A 27,642-nucleotide genomic window follows, 5' to 3' on the forward strand; every position below is an offset into this window, starting at 1 on the left:
TCCGTCAAATTTAATTACCTTTGCTTCGATAGATTTGGAGTCTTGATTTTGGAATAAAAACTTGATCTTGCTTTTCCCGTCGTCAGACGACCCTTTTAGTTGGGAGAACTTGTATCTCCACAGCACTGCCTGAAACGCAAACGCAACAACATAACTAAAGCAAAAACAATATGTCTTTATTTTCCGCACTCGGATTTGTGAATCATTTCTGGTGTCAATTTTTTCATGAATAATTCACGTTAAAATCCACGCGGATCCGGTGAGAAATGGGGCACGTCAGCAGATCAACCAGAAACTGGAGTGTTATTTTTACCACTGGGAAATTTAACCAGCCACAGTAATTTCACCTGCATAGCAGAGCTTCGGTGATTCAATTAATGCCGAACCGAATAAACAAAAGCTGTGCATTGACTCAGTTTCATGGCTCCTCTTGTAGACAGCTAGCCAAGTTATTTGCACATTCCCATACTGTTGAAACAACTCCCACCAGCCTAATTAAAACTGCAACACCAGTCTGATTAAATCTTTTAGCCCTGCAATACAGATGAACATTTTTCATTTAACTTAAAGCAGATATTCACGAAGCATTTTCGGTGTGCAGCCGCAGAAGTGTCACCTCTCCTCTGCTTTGCCTTTAAAATTCAATCTGGCTCCCGCTAACCTTGTCAGAGGTGCCGATATCACCATCTCCTTCATGTCAATCACTGCATTTCATATTCTGTATCTTTCTTGCATGAAAGATAAAGAACAAAATCAGCTTCCTCCTAAAGTCACACCCGACCAGTGCAATGCTCATTTTTATTCCTGCTTTTACTTTTCCTCTATTTTGTACCACAAAATCAACACATTAATTTGCAGTTCATTTACAGATGAAAAGAAAGAAGTAAATATTGATACTCTATGATATGATTAAATTACCACAAATCCTGAACTAAATCAAAGCATCTCCATTTTGACTGCATGAAGCATTGAACCAAGGCTTGCACAGTACTGTGTCAGTATTACAATCCAAAATATAGCAGTACGAGTGCTTAATGACCTGTATAATGAGAATGTTTGTAACAATCATTTATATTGCTTATTTGTTTTAAATATGCCGTTTATTGAAATCAGATATTATTTTTCATTCACAGGGCAACTGTAATGCTTGATAAGGAGAAGCTGCTTGCAGTGAGTAGGTCATATACAGACTATATGAAAACCTATCATTTCAGCCTTGCTGTTCATTTCAGGGACAAATGATCCAATTAACTGCAAAATAACTCACCGCCCACTTTATTAGGCGAGTGTATACCCTCCTAGTTCCTTTCAGTATTGCACTAATTCCTCAGAGATTTGGTCTGTATTCACATGACATCATCACACAGTTCGGCAGAGTTGTCGGCTGCGCATCCATGATGTGAATCTGCCGTTCCACCACCATCCAAATGTGCTCACTGTCGTGTTCAAGAAACCAGTTTGTGCTTGTTTGAGCTCATGGTGTGTTATCCTGCTGAATCGATCAGAAGATGAATAGACTGTGGTTATAAAGGGATTGACAGGTTTAGCAACATTACCCAGGAAGGGTTTGGTGAGTAAATGATCAGTTGATATTAAGAAACAAAATGTGCTGAGAAAATACCCCCCAGACCATCAACACCACTACCACCAGCCTGAGCGACTGATACAAGGAAGCATGGATCTATGCGTTCATATCGTTTACGTCAAATTCTGGCATTACCATCTGAATGTCAGAGCAGAAATCGAGACTCTTCAAACCAGGCAACGCGTTTCCAGCCTTCTCTTGTCCAGTTTTGGTGAGCCAGTGTGAACTGTAGCCTCAGTTTCATGTTCTTAGCTGACAGGAGCAACACCTGGCGTGCTCTTCTGCACGCTGGTTGTAATGCGTAGTTATTTGAGTTACTGTTCCCTCTGCATCTGCTGCATCCTTTGATGCACTTTACCCCAAAGAACCGCCGCTCACTGGATATTTTCTCTTTTTTGGACCTTGTACTATAAACTCTAGAGACAGTCCTGTGGGAAAATTCCGGTTTTTGAAATACTCAGAGCAGCCAATGCTCAAAGTCACTGCAATCACCTTCCTTTCCTATTCTGATACTCAGTTTGAACTTCTGCAGATCCTGTGATGGGCTGATTAGATATTTTAGCTACCAAACAGCTGAATCTAATTAAGTGGCCAGAGAAATAGAACAAAATAAACAGAAAGAAGATTTTAAAGATGTGATGTTTTCAACGTTTCTCATTGATTGCATACTTTGTCTCCAGTAACCAAAGTTATCTAACATAGTGACCTAATGCTTGGTATTTGCCCTGCTTATTTTCTATTGTTTTGTATACGTTAAACAGCACTATAAGTGCCTCAGTTTTTTTTTCTCCAAAAATAAGCACCAGAGTGACTGCATTAGTCATCAGTTTAACAAGAGCAAGAGTGTCAGCGGGAACCATGAATTCTTTATTTCCTATATAAATCACTGTTACAACTGTTTCTTCCAGGGTGTACTTTTTTTTATGATGCACGAGTGGCCCTTTGATTTAAAATCTCCAAACAAACAACCATCAACAAAAAAAAGATATTTTTTTCTCATGTGTTTTTTTCACTCAGCCTGCAAAAGTGGAGGATGTGAATATTTGTGTTGCATGAGTGTAATAGTGCACTGTAGGCTGAAAAGAGACTGTCCAACACACAAGTTCTAGCCACATTTACATTATACATGTTCCTGTGTTTGTCATATTGTCTCCATATCTTATCTTATCTACTGTACTGATATCATACTGATAGCTTTCACCTTTAATTGTATGTTTCATTAAGATTTTTTATGGAAAGGCAAATTCTGATAAAAAAAAACAAAACACCTCAGTTATATTTCAGCCTTTTTTCTTCCTCACTGAAATTCACATTAACCCGGTTTTTAAATCCTGCCTTTTCCACCTTTCAATCATGGAGTAATTCTGCTCCATGTATTTGTCTGCACTTGCAGTTTAGATTTGGATTGTAATTTGTGCATATCTGCCTGTAAACAATATTCTGGCAACATTTTTTATCATCCCTGGGGGACACTGGAGCTTCATATTGCAGGAATTAGGGCCAAAATCTTACAGAACAATATGTCAGTGTTTGTGTCCTGCTCATCCACATAATGTACACCAGTTGTGTAGTCTGCTCTAAGACCTGGTGAAAGGCCAAAATGAACTGCAGGCAGGAGTGAGACGTTTGAGCTTGGGGGAACCAGCTGTCAAAACGAATGTGCTCAAACTCAAAATGCACACAGTGCAGAATAAGTTAGCAGCACCATAAAAAGGAAAAGGGGAAGCTGAGGTTCATCAAACTGGGTAAAATAATGAATCTCCTATTGTAAGTGTCCCGTTTTTGTATTGATGACAAAACACTGTCCTTCACTCACCTTTGACGCAGCATCAAAGCACACAAAGCCCATGCCGAAGTCAATAGTGAGTCCCATAAGGTGGCTTTCCATAATACAGGCGTATGTTTTACACTGCAGAACAAGAAAAGAAGATGTCAACCACAGGAGTTACATAAGGACACAAGAGCATCTTTGCTCTTCTGCTAAAAGTCATGTGGGCGTTATCAATCTCTGCACTAAAACAACTGAGAAGGAACCGCATGCAAGATTTAAACTGTCACAATTCCCGGCACGTTTCCTACTGTTCAGGCGCAGACCTGTATCCTCTCCACCTCCAGGAAAGTGGCCATCTGGAAAGCTTTCTCCCAGATCAACAGCTCACACTCCAGCTCCACACTGAAGAACATGTCCTCCCCGCTCTCTGTCTGAACACTGAAGCAGTGCTTCCTCTTGTCCAGAAGGTCACTGTCCTAAAATAAGTACAGCAAGGCAGTCTCCTGAAGCGAATTACTAAAGCATTTTAGCAGACAATGTTTTCCTCTAAGGTCTTTGCATAGCTTTATATAACCTAAATTGTACAGGCAGTCTAAGGTCAGATTGAATATGTGAATCTATATGAATTAGGTTTGCCATAATGAGTTTCTAGATAATGAACTCAAGATAAATTCCCACTATGAAATTCAAAGTGACCTCGAACCTGGAGAGAATGAACAATGAAATTTGAACCTTGAGTGTCTCTGTGGGACTGGAAAAGAACACATGCAAATTAATAAGTGAGTTATATAAGGGCATTCCTCAGATTCAGTTTGCTACTTAGTATTCTCAGTGTATCCGATCTGAGAGATGCTTCTGTAAATGTTCAGGGAAGCAGATTAAAAGAAGGACGGACGTACCTTTAAAATCTTGCACATTATCTCGTACACAGTAAAGCTTTTCTCTGCTCTCGTCCAGTCCCATGTTGTCACCTGAAAATGTCACATCCAATTTTCACATTTTATTTGAGGAATGTATTTGCTTTGGTAGAAATACTTATAAATAATATTGCAGTTATTTGCAAAAAAAAAAAATCAATGTCAGGACAACATAAAGATAAGTTCGTGTTTCATTCTTGAAATATAAAATCAAATAAAGAGCCACTATATTTACTATCCGGTCGTTAGGTCTGACGTCACTAGCCGTGTCTGGGCCTAAACTCCGCTGCAGGTCCATATATCAAACGATCACTATGGCATTACTGAGAGTTGAAAAACTGTCTAAAGTCTTTCATCTTTAATAAAATGATCAGCGTTCTGCTCTACCAGGTGTAACAATTGAGTTTAACATCCAGGCATCTATGAAAACGGAATTTATGACATTTAACGGAGTTAGAAGTTAGCTCGCTAGCTTCTATCTAAATACAATATAGCATGTCCTGACTGCGGGGTTTTGGAAACAAATTAAAACGTACAGCTCTGTTATCACTTCCAACATAAATGAAGACAGAAAACTAAACAGCAGTGATGTTTGTAGGGTTACTGAAGTTTGGCTAGCTGGTATATAATGATGTGCTACTTGACCGCTAGCGACACAGCTATGTTAGCATAATATAAACAAGCCAACTTTTTTTCCATTCAATAAAAGTTAACGTGAGTGTTCTCGGTGGTCAGGAACAAATGTAATCGCATGGCAGGATGCTGTAAAAGGACCAAACTTCAGCCAGGAGAACAACTGAGATAATCCATCCGAGGTTAGTCATTCATATACTGCTGCATGGGCTGGGCTGTAGTTAATAATAATAATGGATTGCATTTATATAGCGTTTTTCGGGACCCCTCAAAGCGCTTTACAATACCACTATTCATTCACTCTCACATTCATACACTGGTGACTACTTTAGGCCCGGAAGTAGGATCCTTCACGTCATCACTTAACGACCAGATAAACTCCAAAAACTGCAGTTCCTCTAATGACCACTTGAGGCTATCACCAAAAGAGAGCCAATCCCCATAGAAAGCCATCCTGTATTAGATTTGCTGATGTGATTGGGATCCCTGTCCTGTTACATGATCCAGTGTAACAGGACAAATTTTAGCTTCCAGAGTCAGACTGACATTCATGATGACTCAGTGACTGCAGGGTACCCAAATCATCACCCCTCCACCACCGTGCTTGACAGTGAGTATGAGGTGTTTGTGCTGATATGCTGTGATGTTGCACATTGTGGGTAACGTCTCCACTTTGGACATTGTCCCAGAAGTCTTGGAGTTTGTTCAAATGCAACTTTGCAAACCTAAAGCTGCCATGTTCTTTTAGAGAACAGAGGCTCTCTCCTTTCATACTTATTGAGTCTTTCTCTATTTGTACTGGCATGAACATTTTTTTTTTTTTTTTTTGCAGTTTCTCTGAGAATTGGGTCTTATCATGTAGTATATTTGCAGTGACATCCACTCCTGGGAAGACTGGCATTGCTGATGATCAGTTCATTGTTTAGCAGCACCTGGCTCCTACCTACCCTATAGATTCCTACAGAAGCAGTAATACTAATAGGTAACATCATGCTGGCTCTAAAAAGTTTATATAGTCTGTTGTACTGAGCAAGAATTGTTTTTACTGTAATCTTTTACCCACTGATATAAAACAGTTGGTTAATGTTATGTAATTTAGAACAAATCCGAGGTTACACTGTAAGTAATAACACAACACATAAAATGGTAAATGGCCTGCATTTGTATAGCACTTTACTCAGTCCCTAAGGACCCCAAAGCGCTTTACACTACATTCAGTCATTCACCCATTCACGCACTGGTGATGGCAAGCTACATTGTAGCCACAGCTGCCCTGGAGCGCACTGACAGAGGCGAGGCTCCTGGACACTGGCGCCACCGGGCCCTCTGACCACCACCAGTAGGCAAACATGGGGTTAGCATCTTGCCCAAGGATATTTGGCATGCAGCCAGGAGGCAGCCTGGGATCGAACCACCGATCTTCTGATTAGTGGCTGACCTGCTCTAGCACCTGCTCTGCCACCTGAGCTACAGCCACCCCAGATAAACTCATTTATCAATCTTTTACAGTTTAACGTTTACATTTTTGGTTTTGAAAAGTCTACAAAAAAGAAGTCATCAACCTATACTCTTTATACTTTCATAGAAATGTTTGAAATCCAAAGCCCTCGAGGCTTGCCGTGCCCATCCACAGATTTCTAAAACATGACTGTACAATAGCCATTTGTGTCCACAGTTATTGATGAATGGTTGTCGGATTCAGCTGTCTCCTTGCCACGTGAATGGAAATATTTTTCACAGGTAACTTCAACAATAAAGAATCTGGTCCTCACTGCTGAATAGGCAGGCTCCTACATCCCACCATCTATTCACATTAGCATTTTCCATTTATATCAGCACATTCACATTGAGAAGGCAATTTCAGTTATCTATCAATCTTTTCTCATCTCCCGGACCATCGACAGCTTATCCCTCTTGTCATAATCACCTAAGTGGCTGGCAGAATGTAAACAGATTTAATGATCGCCATCAATCAAGTGAAAGATCAATGCAGCACAAATGATTATGAGTGAGCTGCTTCCTTTTTGCCTAAGCATTTTCTCCCTAAACAATACATTAGCATCAAATGAAAATCTCCCGATGGAGCTGAATGACATCCATTCAAATGCAGACGCTGGCAGGAAAACTTACAGGAGGTGCTGAAAACTTGAAGAGGGAGGAACCCCTCAAAGCGAGGAACTTTGGTGAATACATTCGGTCCTGAACGGAGTCCTGCTCCTTCTCGTCAACCCAGCCCATGTAGATAATCTATCAGAGGGTAAAGACAACAATAAAAAGGCATGTTATTTTATGCCACTCTGTAAAATCTGCTAAAGTTTTGTTGTTTGTTTGTTGTTGTTTAGTTGTTGAAAAGCTCTAAAAACAGACTTTAGTCAGTTTAGTTTAGTGGTTATTCGGTGGTGCTATATTTGACCGAGTACAAATGGCTCAATTGGAGCCTTTAGCTTGTACAGTAGTCATAAAAGCAGTGCACTGTAGTCTTTTAGAGAAATACTGATTTCATATTAAAGTTGAATAAACTTTATGGGTTTTATGAACCTTTAATAACAAAAGATTTAAATTAAAATCTATTTTCCATCAAGCTCAGGTGTCTCAAACGTGTGGCTCCATGGCTACATACAGCTCTTTTTCCCATCTCCCTTTGGTTTCCTGTGGCTTTCACAAAAAATTAGATGAAAGGGAAAATAGCAGTTTAAAATTGTATTTCTCATCAAAGTAAAAAGAAAAAAAAAACTATAAAAAAAACTTTTAAAAAACTTCTAAAAAAAAGTATGTCTATGTTCAAGGGTGTGTCCAGAACCCCACCATGGGGTGGCACCAGCCCCCCTGAAATATTACTTGGTGTATTCTTCCCACCAAAGCATTATTTTGAAAGCTTTAATTACTTGTTATTTTGTTGTTAAAATGTATTATAACAGATTAACAACAATATAAGTGATTAAAATCAGTCATCAACAGCAGCAATATGAAGATTTACATGTCAGTAATTCAATATTCAGTAAATATTACGTATATGGCTCAGAAAGCGGTTATTCCACCTAATGAAAACATTTACTTTAGCTACTTTAAATATATTTTGAATATGCGACCTGCGCACTATTAAGCTACGTAAGTTGGATTGTAGTAAAAAGTCAAAATACTTTTTTTTCACTTTACAAAACAATTTCCCAACACAAAATGTTTTCTACACTGACTCAGTTTAAATACTCTGATTTCCTGTGGGCCCCCCTGCTAACTGAAACAGCCCCTGCCTTTAAATTAATTTGTTTTGCTAACATAAATTTATTTGCTGGCTTAGTTTATCTGTCGCTGGGTTTTAGTCAAAATGCGATTAAAACTGGCTAAACCCACACTTTTACTATTTTAAAGCTATTATATGTTTTATGCTATATATTTTATTTTTGAGCATTATTGATTATTATTGAGTCGTTAATACAAACACGTGTAGGACTCATTGAAGGAGTACACCCTGAACCTAGAGTTGCCAACGTCTCACAAAGCTAACTCTATAGTTTCTTAAAAGCAAATAGAACATGTTATTATTCTAATAAAAATCCAAAAATAAAGTACCAAATTATCAATTATTATAAATAACCCAGTTCAAATTGGCCAAGATCAGTGAACAAACTGGTGACTGGTTTTCAGGGTCCCTGCATTTTGGACTCAGGGTTTTGAGCTCTTTCTGAGTTCATGATTTGTTTTGGTTTTAAGAAATGATTTGTCAGGTCTCTCCACTCTGCCTTGTTCCCTCATGTGTGTATTTAAGTCCTCAGTTCTTTGTCATGTCGTCCTCTTGAGCTGCATGTTCCCTTTTACCTGTTTCCTCTTACATTCTGAGTCTCCTGCATTTTTGACTCCAGCTATCTTAGTTTTTGCATTTTAGTTTTCCTGTGAGTTTTCCAGCAATAAAGCTGTTTTGAGTTTAGTTCTGCTTCTAAATCCTGCAAATGGGTCCACACTGTGCCTGGTGCCGACCAGTGTTGTATGTGTGACACGTAATCTCGCGAAAGATGCTGGCTTGTTGTTTTACACTGTGTTTTTTTTAGAAAGATTAAACACATAAGCTACAAGGTATTAATCATTAAGCTTTAGAGATGTTGTAGGATTTTGTTATTTTTGGAAAGACTATCCTTTTCCCAATTTCCTGTCTCAATGCTGAGGGTGGTAGCTTCACGTTTAGCACAGAGAGTGACATCAGAGTCTCAGAAAGGACAGCGAATAAGTGAATTTACTAAAATTACAAACTTTTCTTTTAGGATTGGAAATCAGTAGTCTTTCTTTTTTTCCAACAGATTGAAAAACCTGATAAATTAAGGTCAGAAAGTAAACATAAAAACACAATATTAGAAAGCAACAGTTTATTATATTTGCCCACAAAGGTCTACAATGCCTACAGGTGTTTAATACTGCAGTATGACAGGTTTAGTTACCTAGTAACAGCATTTAATAAATAGTTTATAGCATTTTGTCCCATTGCTTTAAGCAGACACAAGACTTTTTTTAGGGGTTATATTTAATAAGGGGCCATCATTGAGCTTTTGTAGTGACCTACTGCAGGTGTTAGTTGTCGTGGCCCCTGTTGTTAACCTAATTTGCCTTGTAGGACAATAAACTATTGAATTGAACTGAGCTGAAATATATATTTGACCATAGCTTCATATCACCTGTAAAGCTATAGTGACTAATATTTGATTGTATTAGTGCATTTTTTCTTCTCTGATGAATTCGTTTAAAGTTTATTAATGTGAGTCAAAAAATTAACCCGAAAGTTTAATTTCTCACACTTTACGGATCTGTTTATGTGTCCAATTACACAAGTACACCTTTTCAGTCCTTTATATTGTAGTCTGACCAAAACAATTACATGTGATGTGTGTGGGTGAGGAAAGTTACAGAGAAAACTGACACTGATTCATGATGACACACGGCCATCAGCCACGAGATTAAAACCACCGGCAGGTGATGTGAAAAAACATTGGTCTTTTTGCTACGGTGCAGCGCTCTGCTCGGAAAGTTTGGTTCCTGACATTCATGTGATGTTACTTTGTCTGTTTTAATGTTGTGGCTGATGTGTGTACTTCATTCTTTTGCGTACCCCAGCAAACGCTTTGTAATTTAGCACTCGCAACAAGGACAAGCAGCTAGACAGATGGGGAAATGAAGAAAAAGAAAGCAAAGCCTCTATCGGCAGTGCTGCAAGACATCAGTTCAGATATTAAACATATCATAGCATCACTCTTCAGGAAGCCACCGGTTGACTGCGCCAAGAGAAGATTGTTTGTTTGCTTTTCTTTTTTCAGGTTTTTGTTTATTTATTTGGGGGTTTTTTTTAAGAATTTGCAAGCAAGTGAAAGATTTGCGACAAGCACGTCTCACGTTGTTTAATTTCTTGAATGAATTGTCAAGTGGATTCATGTCTCTTTGTGGGTCAGAAAACCAGATTGAAAAAGTAACAAAGAAGAGCCTTGCTGTGGTGTTTTAAATGAAAGATGACGCTCTGCGAGTTAACTGGCTGAAAGCGCTTAAACAGTTTTCTGATCATGTCTCAGTGGACGGACAAAAATGATGCAAACGCTCCTCTTGTGCTGCAATAGATGGCTTCTTTTTAATTTATTTATTTTTCTTGACTGGTTATATTCACTTCTGATTGTCAGGATAAGGATGAAATGAATGCCCGACAATGCAAAATGAAGATCTTAAGACGCAACCTCTGCAGGAGGAAAAACATCTTACCTGCTGGTTAACTGGAAAATTCCGGTTAATCTTCTTCACCTGTGAAATTTAATGAGAATGTCAATAACTCATTAAAATATCTCATGCTAACAATCAGACACAGCTGACAAGGTTGACATATTTGCAGGACCCCACGAGGCCCGCCAATCAGTAACAAAGCTTCCAAGAATAAATAAACATGAATTACAGTTTCCGTGCTAACATACTAACCGCGGCACTGAAGGAAAACAGTTTGAGCTACTTCATTTAGTCAAAGCATGCAAATTTCAAAATGAGATTGAGTCATTTCCACAAGGACCCGAGGCTGTTCCTAAAAGAAATCCTTTTTTTAAGATCCATTCTCTCTGTGGTAATAAAAGTGGGAGGACTACAGAGTGAGCAGTCAGCCTTTAAATTAAAACATTCTCCTCAGATCACAGGTATCACTTGCACCTAATCCACACTTTACTATCAAAATAACTCTTCTTTAGGAGCTGAACACCAAATTAAGCTGTCCGGTCCTCATGCCGTCCTCCTATAGAAGCAGGAAAATGTCGCAGCAGCTTACTGTGAGATGTAGCTGAAGTTTGGGTCCAGAGAGAAAACACGATTTTTGGGTTATTTTTCCAGAAGATGAACTGTCAGGATGTGAGCCGGGATTGAATATATGTGAGCGGTGACGGTGGGTTTGTTCAGATGGCAGGTCTATCCTGTTCTAACACAAATTAGGAAATCCTGAAGGGTCCGGTTTTTCAAGTTTTGCAGGAGCTTGTGCACATTTCACCGTATCTAAAAATACAAACAGGAGAAGTTTGACTGAAGTTTGTGGGCGCCCTGGAGGTGGCGTTTTCACACCTATAGTTTGTTCATTCTGCTCCCAATGAGTTGATGAGCTTGTGAACTTGCAGATTTTCCTCATTGTTTGGTTTCTTTTTGCACAAAGAAAACTCCAAGTGAACTCCAAGTGAACCAACATGCGTCACGAATAACCAGTCTGCTTACAGGCCGGATGTGTCTGAGGTAGGAGCCACAAAAGTAAACACAGGGAAAACAAAGCAATGTTTAAAGAGGCTAAAAACACCCTATGTCACAACAGGAGCTGGCAGTGGTGAAAGGAGTACTTGGACCCTTTCTTTGGGGGCATTTTCACACCTCATATTTAAATCAGCTGATCAGTTTGTAAAGTTGCAGGTTTTTCTTGTGGGTTGGTTTCTCAAAAGTGAATCAAAATGTGTCACTACACACCACATGAGAACGCTCAAGTCCTGTTATTGGGCAGATCTGTCTCAGGCGGGAGCAGCAAAAGTAAGAACAGGAAGAAGGTGCTGTGTTCTGGAGTAGCGGATATCAAGTGAGCCCTTGGTTCATTTTACACAGCTATGATACTTTTCCACATCCCGGGCTGGAAAGCATACCTGGCAACAGGATAGCATACACCTGGTAGTTGGGTTGGATCAGGCTTAGATCACATTCTCACCTGAAATAAACCACTTTGGAGTTTGTTTGTAACCGCACCAAGACCACCTTCTCCAAAAGGTCTGTTGGTGGTTGCTTGGTCCACAAATGAGTGCAAGTGCTGTGGTCACGCCTGCACAAATGAACTGCACCAAAGGCTAACGAGCCCAACAGCAAAAACACCCTATATTCATATAGTTATATAGTATAACTGCACAAATTTAGCCAGTAAGTGTAAAAATAAAAGTTATGATGAATTTGCTGGATTACACATTACACAGGATTGCACTTCATAGTAGAAGAAGAATACTATCCACTGGGTACCAGACTCTCCAACAGGTGATATATGCCAGTATATGATAAATATCAGGGGGTTTTAATAAATCCATATAATAAGCGTCACTGTTCAGCTTGTTGATATCTTCTAATTTACTTATTTGAAATCTTAAAGTTAACAGCTGCAGTTAAAACCTTTAAATGAATAAATATTGTTTAGTTCAAATGAAAATCATTAGAGAAAATATAAATAACTTTATATTTAAATACAGTACTTATATAAATATACTTGGGTGCTTCCCACCACTGGGGGCTTGTGCTTTATTCGGGTGTTTCTTGCAACTAAATAACAGAGCAATTCAGTCTTCGGCTGTTATAAAAACAACTAAATTGCCTTCCAATTTAAGAAAATTGGCCTCAAAATTCATGACAGCACACTGTAAACCAAACAACTGCATAATGAAAGGTGAACAGCTCGCTGACAGAGGTGGACAGACACTTAACAGTGGAGCTGCTCAATGCCACTGAGCTACAGCTTTGAAAATTGCCTCAGAATCGAATCAGCACCTCTGAGCCCAAGTCTCAGCAGAAAATACTGGAACGAGCTGGAAAACCAGAAGCACAGCTGTGCTAAAGAAACCACAAGGTCAAGGCACAAAGACGTAACCTGGTGTGGGGAGCAGTAAACAAGAAAGAAATGAGTCATGACGAATGAGTCACGATTCAAGCTCATTCTTACTTCTGATTTGATTCACAATTACATTTGGAAGGGAGGCGGCAGGACGAGTTCAGCCTACGATATCTGTTGCTTCGCTGTGCAGCTGACTAGTGGGAGTTGTTAGAAGCAATGGAGTAAAAAAAACTTCCCTTCATAATGTTTCCACACTCCTTCAAATGATGCCTTAAAGTGCGCTGCTAAATAAATTAAAGAGTGTTTTCATGAACACCGGGATGGCCTCTCCAGTCACCAGACCTGAACATCACGGAGACTTTATGGGGATTTGTGCAGTGCTGAGTGGATTTCCTCCTCCATCATCGCCCAGAGAACTGGAGGCACTTTTTTCGTGACGAATGCTTCAGTGTTTGAGTACAAACAGATCAGCTGAAATGTAAGCGAGCGAAGGATGACCCCCGGCCTCCATTAGAGCCTTAATTTTAATATATCTCTGTCTCGTTTCCATGATTTTCTCTGGTTCTTAAGTCACTATTAACATTTACTTTGAGCTCACGATGCAAAGCCACAAATAAGTTTGGCGGTTTTATAGCATTTTTAAAATCTTTGTAGGACAATTTGTGGCTGATGTGCAGCACAATCAACCAATCAATAAATCCTTTATTTGTCTCTGGAGCATAATCAGTTTTATAGTGGTGGAATAACAACAGGATGAAACCACAAACACATTAGCATGTAATATAAATACAATTATTATGCAAATTCTAAAATATGCCAGACCCTGACTGAGTAAAGTGTATCTGGACTCACAATGTAGCTGGAAAACGCAAATTAAATAGTTATGTAATACTCTCTAATACTTACAGTATGTGCGGTTAGCTACACTGTGCAGTCATGTTGGTCTGGTGATTTGCTCTAGACTAAAATATCTCAACATCTGCATCTGGATTTAGATTTTGGACAGATTTGTGATTCCCAAACATGCATGGAAGGAGTTGCCATGATGTCACCTAAAGCTTTTCCATTTCGAAGCACTAGCAGGAGGAGCCTTGATTTCTCCCGTAAGACTATTTTTTTTTATTTGGATCATTTATATATATATTTTCAATGTAGTAACTCAACAGCATAGTGATTTACACATGTGCCAACCATGGTTTGATGCTGTGAGGAGACACAAATTCCTTTGGGGTTGCGTCAGGAAGGGCATCAAATAGTGCTTTCACCATCACACTGCTTACTCAAAGGGGGCTGTTTATTGTTGGGGTTTTCTCTGTATCACTGGAGGGTCTTTACCTTACAACATAAAGCATCTTGAGACAACTGTTGTTGTAAATTTGAAGCCATAATAATTAAAATTGTACTGAATTCAACTGAAAATATGCAGAGCTACCCACTGCAGTGACTCCTTCTGAATAGGGGACTAGAAGAAAGTGTTCTTGGGTATCAGCAAACAGCAAAGAGAAACCTTCATAAACATCTATACAGTTTAATTAGGTTTAGGCAACAAAATTACCTGATTAGGTTCAAGAAAAGAGACAAATGCATATCTTCAACGAGTCTGTCTCACAGAAAGCTCTAAAGGCCAAGACAATACGCATGCCCTACTTTGTTGTTGATATTAAAAAAAATGGGAACATTTAATTAAAAAAAAAAAAAGACGCTATCTTGAATACGCTTTGAAATTAGCAATTGAGATCATAAATCATCAGCAAAATGTTTACTGAGGTAACAAATCCAGGGAGTACTACTTTTCTTGTAGCCCTACTGCAACCTTCTCCTTATCGTAATCAGATGAGTCGCCTCCTGCTGGCCATTAGAAAGAATGCAGCTTCCATTAGCTTTACCATTCACACCTCGAGGCTATATCTTTCAGTTAGTATAACAGATCCCAAGAAAACATAGTCCAATTTTAAGACAGGGAACCTCTGACATTTTTTCAAAGCCCATCTTCATCCTCTGACATTTGTGTTAACAACTGGACAGCTTGCACTCTCAGCCTTTTAGTCATCATCCTCTCATCATGAACTGTAATCACATTGATGATCACATAGTTTTAAATGTGGAGTTTTAATTTATTTGTGTGCAATATTTCACTGCATTTTCCTCAATCTGCTCACTCCTACGACAGTGAAAGGTTGTAAATGATGCAGTGTAAACAGCAACAATACAGTTTGTGACCATGGTGAGTGGTGAATGGACGTGTATTTGTGTAACACTTTCTAGTCTTGCTGACCACTTAAAGCATTTTTACACTGCGAGCCACATTTAGCCATCCACATAGTCATACAGTGCTTTTTTTCCAAGCACTTAAGCTATCACACCAGCTCACACACCGGCGGAAATATCCAGGGCAATCTGGGGCTTAGTATCTCGCTCAAGGACACAAGGCCACCACCAGCAGTACCGCTGAAGTCGGTGATGCTTTATGAACAAATCAGTCCATCTCACATGGAATATTACACTGCATCTGGACATTCTCTGCATTCACATTCACATGCAATTCACATGCTGATGTGAATTACTCAGTCACATCAGCATGTGACCAAAAGACAAGTGACAAGCTGCAAAATGAACCGTAAGATCACTTTCTGATGAGTGAAGTCAAAATAAACAACCTTTTTTTTTAAAATGTCATGCAATAAGACACCTTTTATTTCAGCAGATCCATCTACTGTATGTTACCAGCTCACTCACACCCTTCACTAAGTACTCAGGCCAGAACAGGAATACATTCTTAACTGTTAAAACTGCTGGCAGTGAGTCATCAGTGTTATGTTTAGTATGTCCCTCACTTCGTCCACTCTAATTAATCAGGGCTCCATTATCCCCCCAAGACACTCTCTCTCTCTCTCTCTCTCTCTCTCACACACACGCACACACACACACACACACACACACACACACACACTCGCCGCCATGCCGAGGGACACATGATAATTACAAATCCCTGATTTTAACTGCTGCTCAGTCGGTCCCATGTTTTTATCTATCTAGATAGTAATTCTCAAAAAATACCAGAAGTTTCTACATGGAAATGAATGAAAATAAACCAAAATACAAAATGTTAAATGTATCAATTTTTCGTATATGAGCCATGATGTGCAGCAATGGAGCTTGTTAAGCAGTATTGGTTTTTCAGACCCCTGCTGAGCATGACCACTCATCTGAAAACACATAAACAGGTTTTCCACAAAGCTGAAGTAGAGCTTGTAAAATTGTATTCACAATAAGAGAAAGAATATAACCCAGTCATTTCTGTTTCTTTCTGCCTTGTGGTTTCATTTTAATGCAATATTTTTGGATGAATTATAGATAATATGAGTGCATACTGGTAGCTGGGAGGAATAAGTGTAGTACAGCGAGGCTTCTGTTATTGTGACTTCGAGCACTCAGGAATAAAATTTAACTTTATTCGTAGTGAGAAGCCCACTAGTACGTGTCTACGGCCCTTAATGTTGTGACATTCAGAAAGGAACTGTTAGATAATCCACAAACTGCAAGCGTGTTGCATGAACACCCAAACCAATTTCCTGCTGGTTTACATGTGGGACCACGAGCGCTAACAACTGTTATTGCTTCTTACTCACATTGTGCTTGGTGAGGCTGGAAATGTTGCTTGCAATTGCCTGAAGCCAGTCCAAGCATTCTTCTGCTGTGGGAAACTGTATAACTCCACTGCAAACACCATCCACTGCTATGACCTGGAAAGCATTTTTCCTGAAAGAGCAAAAAAAACACAAGCCAAAGATCAGGGGAGGATTTCAAATATTTCACACATTCATATTTAGTTTCTGTTTTTATTTTAAAAGGGGATTAGAGACAGTTCATTGCATCCCAGCATAGGAAACTCTTCCTCTGGGATTCCTGTGATAACAAACTAAGCAAAACTGACTGTGGTGAAAAATGCTGCTGTTTAATAACTTGAAAAACTGAGCGTCCAATTTTCCAAGATTAATTAATTTAGCAACGTAAGCTCACTAATTAGTTACTTTGCTTGTTTAGGCGATCCACATGCATAACATGAAAATAGATTTGAGGGAATTTATATTTCTTTCTCTCTTTTAATTTTTTTGAATACTGCACTACTTTTGGAACAGGCTGGTCAGGTGATGAAACACCTCAAAATATTAAATGTTCACTCCTTTTTTTAATATAATCCAAAAGCCATGCCTGCAATATGAAAAATAAATGCAAAAACATATACAGCAATATGCAGTTATTGAGATAAAACCAGAACAGTTACATATGTGATCTGCCCAGATTACAGGTTTAAATGCATTTATTGGCAGCTGAATGGCGTCATATGCCATGTTCTGTTTCTGGTTTGTGTTCACACAGTTAGTTTTTTTTTTAAGGGAACCTGCAGGAGTAAATATAAAGAGATGCAGACAGTGAAGCTGCTCATACTTATGAAATGCCATCTAATGGTAGAGGATTGTTAGTCTCTGTGTGTTATACAAATCTTTCTAGAAACACATGTTAAGTCCTCTGGTAGTTCAATAAGGAGAGATCGTTTGGATGATTTAAAGATATTTATTGAGAAAGAGAAATGAATGACTCTATTCTGTGATAAGACTCGGAACGAGATCCCATTGGTGAGAGGATTTAGGAGTCGACCTCCCAATGTCTAGACACTGGTGGTGGTGAAGATGAAGATGAAGGTTGGATGGAGGTCTGAGTGACTCAGGTGAGGTGGAGATGGGGAGGAGGTTGGTTGCACAAATGAGAGCCTGAAAGGAAGAATGACAGAGAACACAGACTTATCGGTATTGAGTTTGATAGTGTGTGAAAGTGGCAGTGATGTAATGAACAGACTGGCAGCCTAGGAAAGCGGCTCGGTTCACTCTGGCACAGCTGGCTGCCGGCGGAGCCAGCGGGCATGCCACTGCAGCCCCCTCTGGCTTCTGCTCCGTGGCTACTGGGTGACCCCTCATCTGGGGCTCTCCTCAGCTCTTCCCAGGAGGGTGGCATGGATGCCCCTCCGGTGGTCCGCCTTGGGCTCTCTCACCCTGGGGCCTCTGGATGTCTGGAGGCTGGATCTCCTCCATGCCTGCTTCATGCCCTGGGGGACAGGGCTATGGCTCTCTACATCCTCTAGCAGACCATTACACGGGGAAACCTTTTGAATACAAGCGTGCTAATCCACACAGGTGTGCACACGGGTGTTCACTGTTCATAGACATAAACTACACCTTTATTGCCTGCTATTTCCAAGCACATTGTGCGCTGTCTGTCCTGCTTGCTACACAACAACATTCAATATTTGGTATTTACTGCTGTTTACACTTAGCTAGATTAACGTGATGGTGTTGTGTTCAGTATGTTGCTGTTTTGTTTTTTTTTGCTTGTTTTCTCTTCTTTTTCTCTCAACAGGTGATCCAGGAGATTTTTTTTTCTCTTTCTCTAATGTAAGCATTACTTTACACTGTAAAGCACCGTCAGACAGCTGTTGTGAACTGGAACTACAAATACAGTGTATGTACTACTGTGTATATAAAATAGTTTATTTTGCTTTGTGGTAAACTTCACTATCATGTCCCTTTTCTGTTCCAGACAGGCGTCAGGCAACGAACTGTTTGCTTTTTGGTTCAGTTACTATAATCCTTTTCTCTGCGTATCCAAAGAGTTGCCCAAACTGACACGAGCAGAAGAACATAAATCTGGCTTTACTCACTAACCCAACCAAATCACAAGGCACCAGTGAGTGTTAACCCAGCCAAATACTGATCGTGTGTTTAATGGGACACTCTACACAGTCTATTTTTAGATGGAGCATTGCAGTGTGCTCTGTTTGAAAATCTCCAAGCATTTAAAATGTAAGAGATCTCTGCACTAACATCTTAAGAAGAAAGAAACTGACACTTCAGCACAAAGTCCCAGAGCTCACCTGGAAACGTCAGAGCCGGGGATATACTGTGACAAGCGTGAGTGTAGCAGAGGAATAAGGCGCAGGTCCACCCATCTCTTCTCCCAGCGAAGCCCTGGGGACGTGGGCCAGGACGAGCAGGACAGGGTGTCCTGCAGAAGTGTGAAACCGAAGTTAGAAGAGACGGCCCTTTCCCACCTCCAGCATTTGAAGCTGTTCACATGTCAAAGAGCCCGAGTCCTGCTGCAACTATACGGTTGTTGTGGATGCACAGACAGCACAAGCTGCAGATTAAAAGTGATTTGCCGTCCTCAAAAGATAAAGATAGAACATCCTAGCTATCAGCAAGCAGTGACAGTTGCATGGAAACAACTTTCTGGCATCGGGAACGCTGCTGCTGTGTAGTTACAAAAGGACAGCTACTAAATCAGCCAATCAAAAGAAAGGCTAATGAAAAAGTACCGTGTTGTTAGGATGGTAGTTCAAGTGCAGGCCACTATCACACAGAGGAGAGGAGGTCCCACTACTCTGGTCACTGGGGATGCCTGCAGCACACAGGAAAACAACAATAAACCCACAGCTACACCCCCGTCTATTTCAAGGTTTCTAGCAGCAATGAATCACAGCCATCATCTAAAGCGTGTTACTTTGTTCTGCTGCTCAAGTCGGCTCCAGCTCTCTGCCAATTTGTATTCCGTTGACTGGCTGCATGGCCAGTCAACCTGCCCTATATACGCAAATGAAAGGATTTCATGAAATGCTTTCATGTCTCACAATAAAGCTCTGACATACGAGAGCAATCAATCCTGAGATTTTGTTAATTACTTCAGTTTAGTCTTTAGCATCTTTTCTGAAGCTTGAGATGGGTTTACTCCTCAAAGCAGCATCTTTACTCAGTGCTTAACAAGACAGGAAGTCCAAAATAAATGGAGCAGGAGCTGGGCGTATTTTTCTTTATTTTTCTCAAGTCGACTCAAATTTATTGTTTCCAGGGCGACCAATTCTAGACAGGAAAAAAAAACCCCACCAGCTATAAATACTCTTGGCCAATTATTTTCCACAGCGGTAATAGTGATTATGTACTTAGACCTAATACCGGGGTGAATGAGAGGGTTCTCACATGTACAGTCCTCACAAAGGGGCAGTTTCAAAAAGGCTGGAGTCTTCTTTAAGAAAGAGACCGTGAGAGTCACTTCTTCACCAGCATTTCTTAAAACCTGGACCTGGAAAGCAAAAAAACAAACAAACCTTGGGAATATTTTTTTTTTTGGTCTTCTTTACAGAAGCTGTAAACTGTGAGGTTTTTCTCGCTGAATGCTTGCTGTGATGAAACATGGTGTGCCAAAGCCTCGCTAAGAATGGAAATCCAAGATAAGGGATTTACAGAGTGCAACTTTTATGCTCCTTACTCACACATATTGCTTACAGATGAATTTAGGCAGGAATGAAAGAGAAAAAAAATGGCTTTACATGTCAGAAAGATACAAATCATGAAGTGAGACAAGATAAGCTGTTGAAAGAGTTGTTGCAGCGGTGAGAAACTATGAGATATGAGCTGACAGCTTACCACTTCCTCGTGGCGATAGCTCCTGACATTTATTCCATTTATCTGGAAACAACAATAACACGGTTAGCCTAAATGATACTGCTGGCATCATATCACTGTAGCTTTATCTTCAAAATGATTAATGGGGCCAGCATAATAATTGTTATGACATCTGCGGCAAAAACTGTTGCCGTGTGGGAGATTTTCTTTAATCGATTTATTTATTTATTTTGGCTGAAAGAGATGCAACAAATTAAAGACCTTTATTAGCCTACAGGGACGCATAATTACGCCACACAGTTTTATGGACATGTGGCGCATGAATTATTAAAGAACGAGGAAACGTGTTAGCTCGCGGTGTGGGATGAGATGTGTAAACGCGCATTAATGCGGCGTGTTACCTGAAGGATGCCGTCTCCGATGAAAAGCAGCCCAGACAGTTCAGCTGGAAAGAGAACAGTCGCTTTAACGCAAACAAACAAGAGGAGGGGAAAATGATGGGAAGTGGGGAGAAAAAACCCTGACATTATACCTTTCTGCTCCTTTGATATTTTTGATATCACAACAGGGATTTTGTGCTCTGCTCCACCCTAGAGAGAGAAATCAAAAAGAATTGGATTACGAAGGTATCACAAATGGAGAACAAGACTCTTGAGATCAACATCCTTGGCTGACACAGTTGTTGCACATTGACAAGGAAATAATCAATACCACTTGTTCAGACTTAATTCTAGGAGCTTGGGAGGAGCGGCCCTAATCTGCTGGGATCTAAATTACCTTGATGCTCAGACCGAACCCTCCAATCGTCTGTCTCCTGATCGTTACAGTCCTCTCCTGCAGTTAGAAAGAAGAGTTTAGACTGCAGGACATGATTTCAGGCTGTGGAAATGTGGAATTAAAACGATCTAACTCCTGAAGCTTTTCTTTAACTGTTTTAATGATTACAACATTTTTTAATACAAAACAGGAAGGTGGTTTATTGATTTCAGCATAAGTTTGAGCATTTTACAAATATTTGCCTTCTTTTGGTACTTTTTGTTGTATTTGGTGTGTTTTCTTCTCTCAGGTGTAGTTTATGGATTTTCTTTTACAGTGCCTTACTGGCCACTTTAGTAGGTACACTCTTCGTTAATGCAAATATCCAATCAGCCAATCACATGGCTGCAACTCAGTGTCTTTAAGGATGCAGACATTGTTAAGACGAGCTGCTGAAGTGCACAATGAGCATCAGAATGCAGGGGAAAAGGTGATTTTGGTGATTTTGAAGTAGTTTTGATGTAGTGTGGTTGTTTGTGCTCAGAAACATGTTTCAGAAACTGCTGATCTACTGGGATTTTCCCACACAGCCATCTCTAGGGTTTACAGAATGGTCAGAAGAAAGAAAAAATATCCAGTGAGTGCTGGGTGAAAATGCCAGGTCTGAGAAGAATGGACAGACTGCTTCCAGCAGATGGAAAGGCAAATATCAGCTAGTTACAATCAAGAACATTGAAAGACGTGGACTACAGCAGCGTAAGACAACACCAGGTGATACTCCTGTCAGCTACGAGCAGGAAACCGAGGATACAGTTCATGTTCTTAGCGGACAGAAGATTGAAAAACGTTGCCTGGTCTAATGAGTCTCAATTTCCGCTGCAACATTCAGACAGAATCTGGCAGAAACGTCATGAAAGCGTGGATCCATCCTGACCTGTGTAAACATTTCAGACTGCTAGTGGTGGTGCAATAGTGTGGGGGATATTTTCTGGGTTTTTAAACACCACAGTCTACCTGAACACTGCCACACAGAAGACCACATTCATCCCTTTATGACCACAGTGTACCCATCTTCTAGTGGCTGCTTCCAGCAGGATAACGCAGCATGTCACAAAGCTCAAGTCAGACTGTCAGACAATAAGTTCACTGCAGTCAAATGGCCCCCACAGTCTCAGTAGAGCACCTCTGTGTTGTGCTGAACAGGAGAGTCACATCGGGGATGTGCAGCCAACAAACCCGCCGCAACTGTGTGACGCTGTCATGTCAACATGATCCAAAAGATGATCTCTGAGGCAATGTTTCCAGCACCTTATTCAATCGATGCCATGAAAATTTAAAGAAGTGTAGGTGAAGGTGTACCTACTAACGTCACCAGTGAGTGTATTTTATGTTTTGCAACAACTTTTGAAGCTAAAAGTTTTTCAATGACAGTCAGGTTTGTATGGCATCAAATATGAACACTCTGTTGCTCAAGGTGCATGCATGCAGCGTATTCAGCAATTTCTTAAATGAAATGTAAAATTCATCATTCAATCCAAATATTCAACTGAACTTGGTCACCAACACTTGGACTGATACGTTGCAGTTGTATTTGCATACCGGTGCCTTTGCCCTTTTCGCTGATTATTAATGATGTTTCACAGGACACAAACCTCCATTTGTCACTTGAGGATTTTTATCCAGGAAAATGTTATTGAATGAATAATTTCATTTTGGGAAAGGTCACGGACTCGGGTCTCAGCTGAATATTTTTTTTCGCACAAGAAACCCGCGCAATAATTAATGTGAAGGAAAAGTTGTCAGGGGTGATGACAAGCGAGAGCTAAATGTTAAACTCAGTAGGTGAATTATTATTTAATGACTACACTTGATTTATGAGGAACAGATTCACTCATGTCGGCTTTCCATTAACACAGACACCGAGCTGTGTTCTCAGCACTTTTGTGTTGTAACCTTCATTACCCTGCGCTGCTGTATACGTTACTGATTTCAGGGTCTGCAATTATGACTGGGTTACTTACGCTCGAATAGAAAGGCTCTCCTGACACACAGATGACATCTTGCTCTTGAATGGTCAGAATATCTTTGGCCAAGTGTAGTCGAATATTAAACGGCTCCTCATTACCTTCTTGCATCAAATAAATCCCAGTCTTTGTCTGTGAACAGTCAGAGAGATAAAATCATTCATCATCCCTCCATGACTAAATTAACTGGCCATGAAATGAAATGTCATTGAGAATACTCGCTGCAGAATGAACATGGAAATTAGGAAACAGGGTTTTGGTGTCTATTATTTTCTTCTTCTTTTTTTTAAATTACTCTTCTTGTTGAGGCTAATGCCGGACCAAATAACCACAATAGCAGCTCTGAGTAATAAACAACCATTTTGGATAACAAAATATACAAGAAAACAATTGATATATGGCTTATAAGCCGCATTCTGCGAGTCCAAATAACACTTTTGTACCCTCTGTGTGCTTTATACTTCCACACTGAGACACAGAAACCCAAATTATATCATCACATTGTATTATTATATCAAATGGTGACAAATTAAGAAGCTGTGAAATTCAGTGGCTCAAATCAAATCGAATCGACCTCTGCATTTGAATCTCCCTGCTTTCCACGAGCGAGTGTGAGAGCGGCGTGTGTGTTTCCAGTGAACCGTTTAAAACACGCTAATCTGCATGCATTTGCATTCTGCCTATCCTTCCTCATCCCCAGCTAATTGTGATGCCTGTCCTGTCCTTGACTTAAAAAGGTCTACATGAAAGGAGCACCTTCACCTGACAAGACTGCTAATAGAAGAAAGCCACCAGTGTCAGCATCCTTGTCGCCCAGGATACGCCACTCATCGGTTCACAAGACAGGCTGGTTGCATGGCTGCTATTCTCAGACAGAGAGAGAGAGCGAGAGTATCTCTCAAAATTGCGGGTCGAACTTGAATCAAAGTCAGTTTGCGGAGCATATTATCTTTCACCCTAAATGAGGAACGTGAAGAGCCAAGCCCTCGCCTGCAGCTGCAGCGTGAGAAATGAAATGAGGGAGCCATTAATTCACATTATTTGAGGTAATGCGTGTCTATGTGAAAGTCATTAGCCAAGCGAAATGAGGGTAGTAGTGTTTGTATATTAGCCGGGTCAGACAGCATCTCAGGTGACTGAGCATTATTTGACCCGCTGCAGTGCTTGTATCGTACATAATGAACCTCATCCTTTATCCTATTTTATAATTCACTATAATTCACACCAATCTCCGAAACACCCCACCATTATCAGCTGTAGTCTGCTGGCGTGCATGTGGCAAACTATGAAGAAATCTTCTTTTAATCAAGGGCCATTACAGCGAACGCCAAACACGTTTCATTTTTTTTAAAGGAAAATACATTTTTCTGATGTTTCCTATCAAGAGGACCTGCAGTAAACTTGAGTGAAAAGACCGTCGAGGAGCAAAAACGGAAAACCAGCTTGTCAACATCGCGTGCCTCACATCTCAGCTCCTCCCAGCTGTGAGATGCGATGCAAGGCAGAGATGCGAGGAAGCTGCCCAAAGAGAAATCCTCAGTTCCTCGGGTCAGTCTTTAGCAGCATCAGTTACTTGTGATGTGCTGCAAAACTGTCAACCCCAGCTGGTACGAGTGCCCACAGAACCTCTTCTCTAACACAAAAAAGAGGTCTTTATTCGTTTCGATGCACACTTTGATCAACATGGCTGCTCTGTAACAGCAGAATCACTGTTAATGATTTAGTTATCATTGAACATTCCTTTTAATCTTCTAAGTCAGTGTTGCTGGGGTGGGTTTTTTGTTATGATTTCTGAGCTATTTATTTACTTGCAGCACCATCTGCACAATGATGCACCATACAGCAGCGTCAGATTGCAAATTCAAAAAAATAAATAAATAAAAAGCTGTGGCTTTGATGATCTGTATATTTTACATTTCCTCATTCATCCATTAAGCGAGTGAAAAAAGCTGCGACTCTGTGACACCAACACATTTAGCAAGTAATCAGCCTGTATATTCTGAACTGTCAAGATTAATCACCCTCCCATGAGTGTGTATTGTGTTGCATCACAACTGCAACTTTGTTCTGTCATAGGCGCTGCAAGAAAAACTTGCAGCATGTATACATCATTCCAGCATATAAAAGACTTCAGCACAGGGTACACCTGTGTTTCCTCACTCTTACTCATCCAGAAGCCTCCACTCTCCGTGCATTTTCCAGGTCAGGGAAGGAGAGAGGATGCAAGTAGGCAGAAGTTAGCATGATGAAAAGCACAGAGGGTTTCGGTGTGCCTTTGTGCCGGCATGTTACATGGCTAGCCTCGCTAATTTATGATAGCTGGGTGATAAATGAAGCGGCTATGGTCTCTGCTTGAGAAACGCTATCAGAGAGTAAATCAGCCGCAGATCCATCATTACCACCGGATGGCAGATAAGGTGAGCTCATAAAGTGAAAGCTAAAAGACATTAAGTGGTGTGTTTTGTTGTGTAGCTTTACTTGTTGTTTTTTTTGTGGGGGGAGTTTGCAGTTGACAGATTAAAGGGGGATAAAGGGGGCCCAGTGAGACTGCACATTCACAAACTGCACTGTATGTGCCCCGCTGCTGTTGTAGCCACAGGCTCTCAGATACCTTGCGTGCTTTAACACTGTTTGCCTGAAAATGCCTCGCCGCTTTCTATAATCTTGCTCAATTGTTACATTGATTAAATTCTACCAACCTCTTCATTTGAAGTCTTGAAATCCATGTGCTACTATGCAGTGAGGGATACTGCAATAGAGAAAAACAAGACTGAGTTAGTCGGTGGAGACAAATGCTTAAAGACACGACCAGCCTGCTGCAGCAAAACCACAGAGCTGATTTAAACCACCACTGTTAGCGGGATGCCTATTCTCATTATAGTCTCATACAAAACACAGACAAAGGAGAGAAATGTTTTTTTCATCGAAACGTGCCTCTTCTAAGCGACAAGAACAAAAGAAAATCCTCACTGAGCAATGTCAGGAGACAACCGCAGACCATTAAGGGTTAATGAATAATTTATTACAAAGGTGAGAGCCCAGGTATCCTCATAAATGTTTCAATATCGAATCCAATGCTCCCAGAAATGAACCATGTTACTGGTGGAAGCAGAAGACTGTGGAAAGTGCTACTACAAAACTACTACAGATTATGTGTTTAGAAAGTAAAAGTGCGCTCTGCCCAAAATAATATGCACGCTTTTTAAATTATCTGACTGCTTCCATACAGACGCAAGTAGTCTTTGAGTAATGTTGTGAGAAAGCTGCATTTACATAAACCAGTTCCACTCAGTTATAATCAGACATGACTGCCACTTGACTCGACAAAACGAGCGCAGAGCAAAAATGGCTCATACTTGAATTATAGAACCTGTGCTGCAGAGGGAGTCGGAGACTTACCTCAGCAGAAAGGCCCCCAGCTCTTTGTACGTTCAGCCCTAGCCATCGAGCAGTGAGTTGATCCCCGATCTGAGCCGTAGCAGAGGCCCTTCCCGGATCATGGCTGTCAGACTTGGGTGGTGGGGGAGCAATGCTGTCACCTCTCCTGCTACTCTGTAAGTGCTGCAGGATTATTCCCAGAGGAACCGGTGCTGGAGAGCAAAAAGAGGCTATCGTGAAGTGAGGTTTCTCTCCTCGAGGTCCCTTATCGGTGGTCGTGCTGCAGTAACAGGAGGAGGATGTGGCTATGGTATCATCCTGATCCTAGAACCACTCGAGAGCTGAAACAAGCAAACAAAAGAAAAGAAAATGCAAGTCTTCAAGTAATGCTCTGAAACAAGGCTGACTGTAATCATAATACAGACAAGTGTGTTTTCACTGCAAATGCTGCGTTTATGTGGGATGTTGAATCAGAAGCAAATTTGCAGCTTTTTTTTTTAAAATAACCACCTGGTTAAAAAAAAAAAAAGCAGAGATGCAAACACAAACTCACAACTTTGAATCTCGTTTCTCAATCTAAGATGAAGGATGCACTCAAACACCCCACTGTCGATTCATGAACGCAAATGCCGAAATGCAATTAACTCATATTCTTCCCCTTTCTTGTGTTTTTCGTATGCTAAGCACACATGACTATCTCAACACGTTTATTAACTTCCAGTTGCTCATCCTTGAGCAACCCTCCTCGTTAGTATGTATTTTTGGCTGGTTGCCACCCTTTTGTTGAGTTGCGGCATTGCTACTTTGATCATTGTTCCGCGTGATTAAAGGAACTCACAGTATATGCATTTGAGGCCACATTTCATGCATAAATCACTGACTTCTGATTATACTATAAAAGTAGACTTAGTGAAACTTGCAAATGTTTGTTAATCACTGGAGAACAGAGAAGGGAACAAGAGCGCGAGCACCTTTAAGGAATATGGGCTGAATCGAAACAGAAGACAATTTCAGAAAACACTCAAATACTAATATTATGTCAGAATCAGC

The 27,642-nt window shown here is 40.4% G+C and overlaps 1 protein-coding gene across 3 annotated transcripts in view; it reads right to left on the reverse strand.

Moving 5' to 3' along the window:
* Positions 1-27,642, reverse strand: part of sntg1 (syntrophin, gamma 1) — a 45,874-nt gene that overhangs the window by 5,553 nt on the left and 12,679 nt on the right. Inside the window, exons 2-18 of one of the 3 annotated variants that reach the window (XM_085141714.1) lie at positions 26,614-26,933; positions 25,914-25,963; positions 23,212-23,346; positions 21,212-21,268; positions 20,967-21,024; positions 20,836-20,879; positions 20,456-20,497; positions 19,985-20,111; positions 19,351-19,433; positions 18,910-19,040; positions 16,610-16,739; positions 10,640-10,678; positions 7,037-7,153; positions 4,256-4,327; positions 3,680-3,832; positions 3,402-3,494; positions 19-129 (exon numbers count right to left, since the gene is read on the reverse strand). In XM_085141714.1, the coding sequence (XP_084997840.1) occupies positions 19-129; positions 3,402-3,494; positions 3,680-3,832; positions 4,256-4,327; positions 7,037-7,153; positions 10,640-10,678; positions 16,610-16,739; positions 18,910-19,040; positions 19,351-19,433; positions 19,985-20,111; positions 20,456-20,497; positions 20,836-20,879; positions 20,967-21,024; positions 21,212-21,268; positions 23,212-23,346; positions 25,914-25,940 (1,419 nt within the window). In that variant the 5' untranslated portion in view covers positions 25,941-25,963; positions 26,614-26,933. The remainder of the gene's footprint in view (positions 1-18; positions 130-3,401; positions 3,495-3,679; positions 3,833-4,255; positions 4,328-7,036; positions 7,154-10,639; positions 10,679-16,609; positions 16,740-18,909; positions 19,041-19,350; positions 19,434-19,984; positions 20,112-20,455; positions 20,498-20,835; positions 20,880-20,966; positions 21,025-21,211; positions 21,269-23,211; positions 23,347-25,913; positions 25,964-26,613; positions 26,934-27,642) is intronic. The other 2 variants (XM_085141715.1, XM_085141716.1) reach the window with 2 other exon arrangements.

This window comes from Neolamprologus multifasciatus, chromosome 18 (genome assembly GCF_963576455.1).
Source record: "Neolamprologus multifasciatus chromosome 18, fNeoMul1.2, whole genome shotgun sequence".
Taxonomy (NCBI): Eukaryota; Metazoa; Chordata; class Actinopteri; order Cichliformes; family Cichlidae; genus Neolamprologus; species Neolamprologus multifasciatus.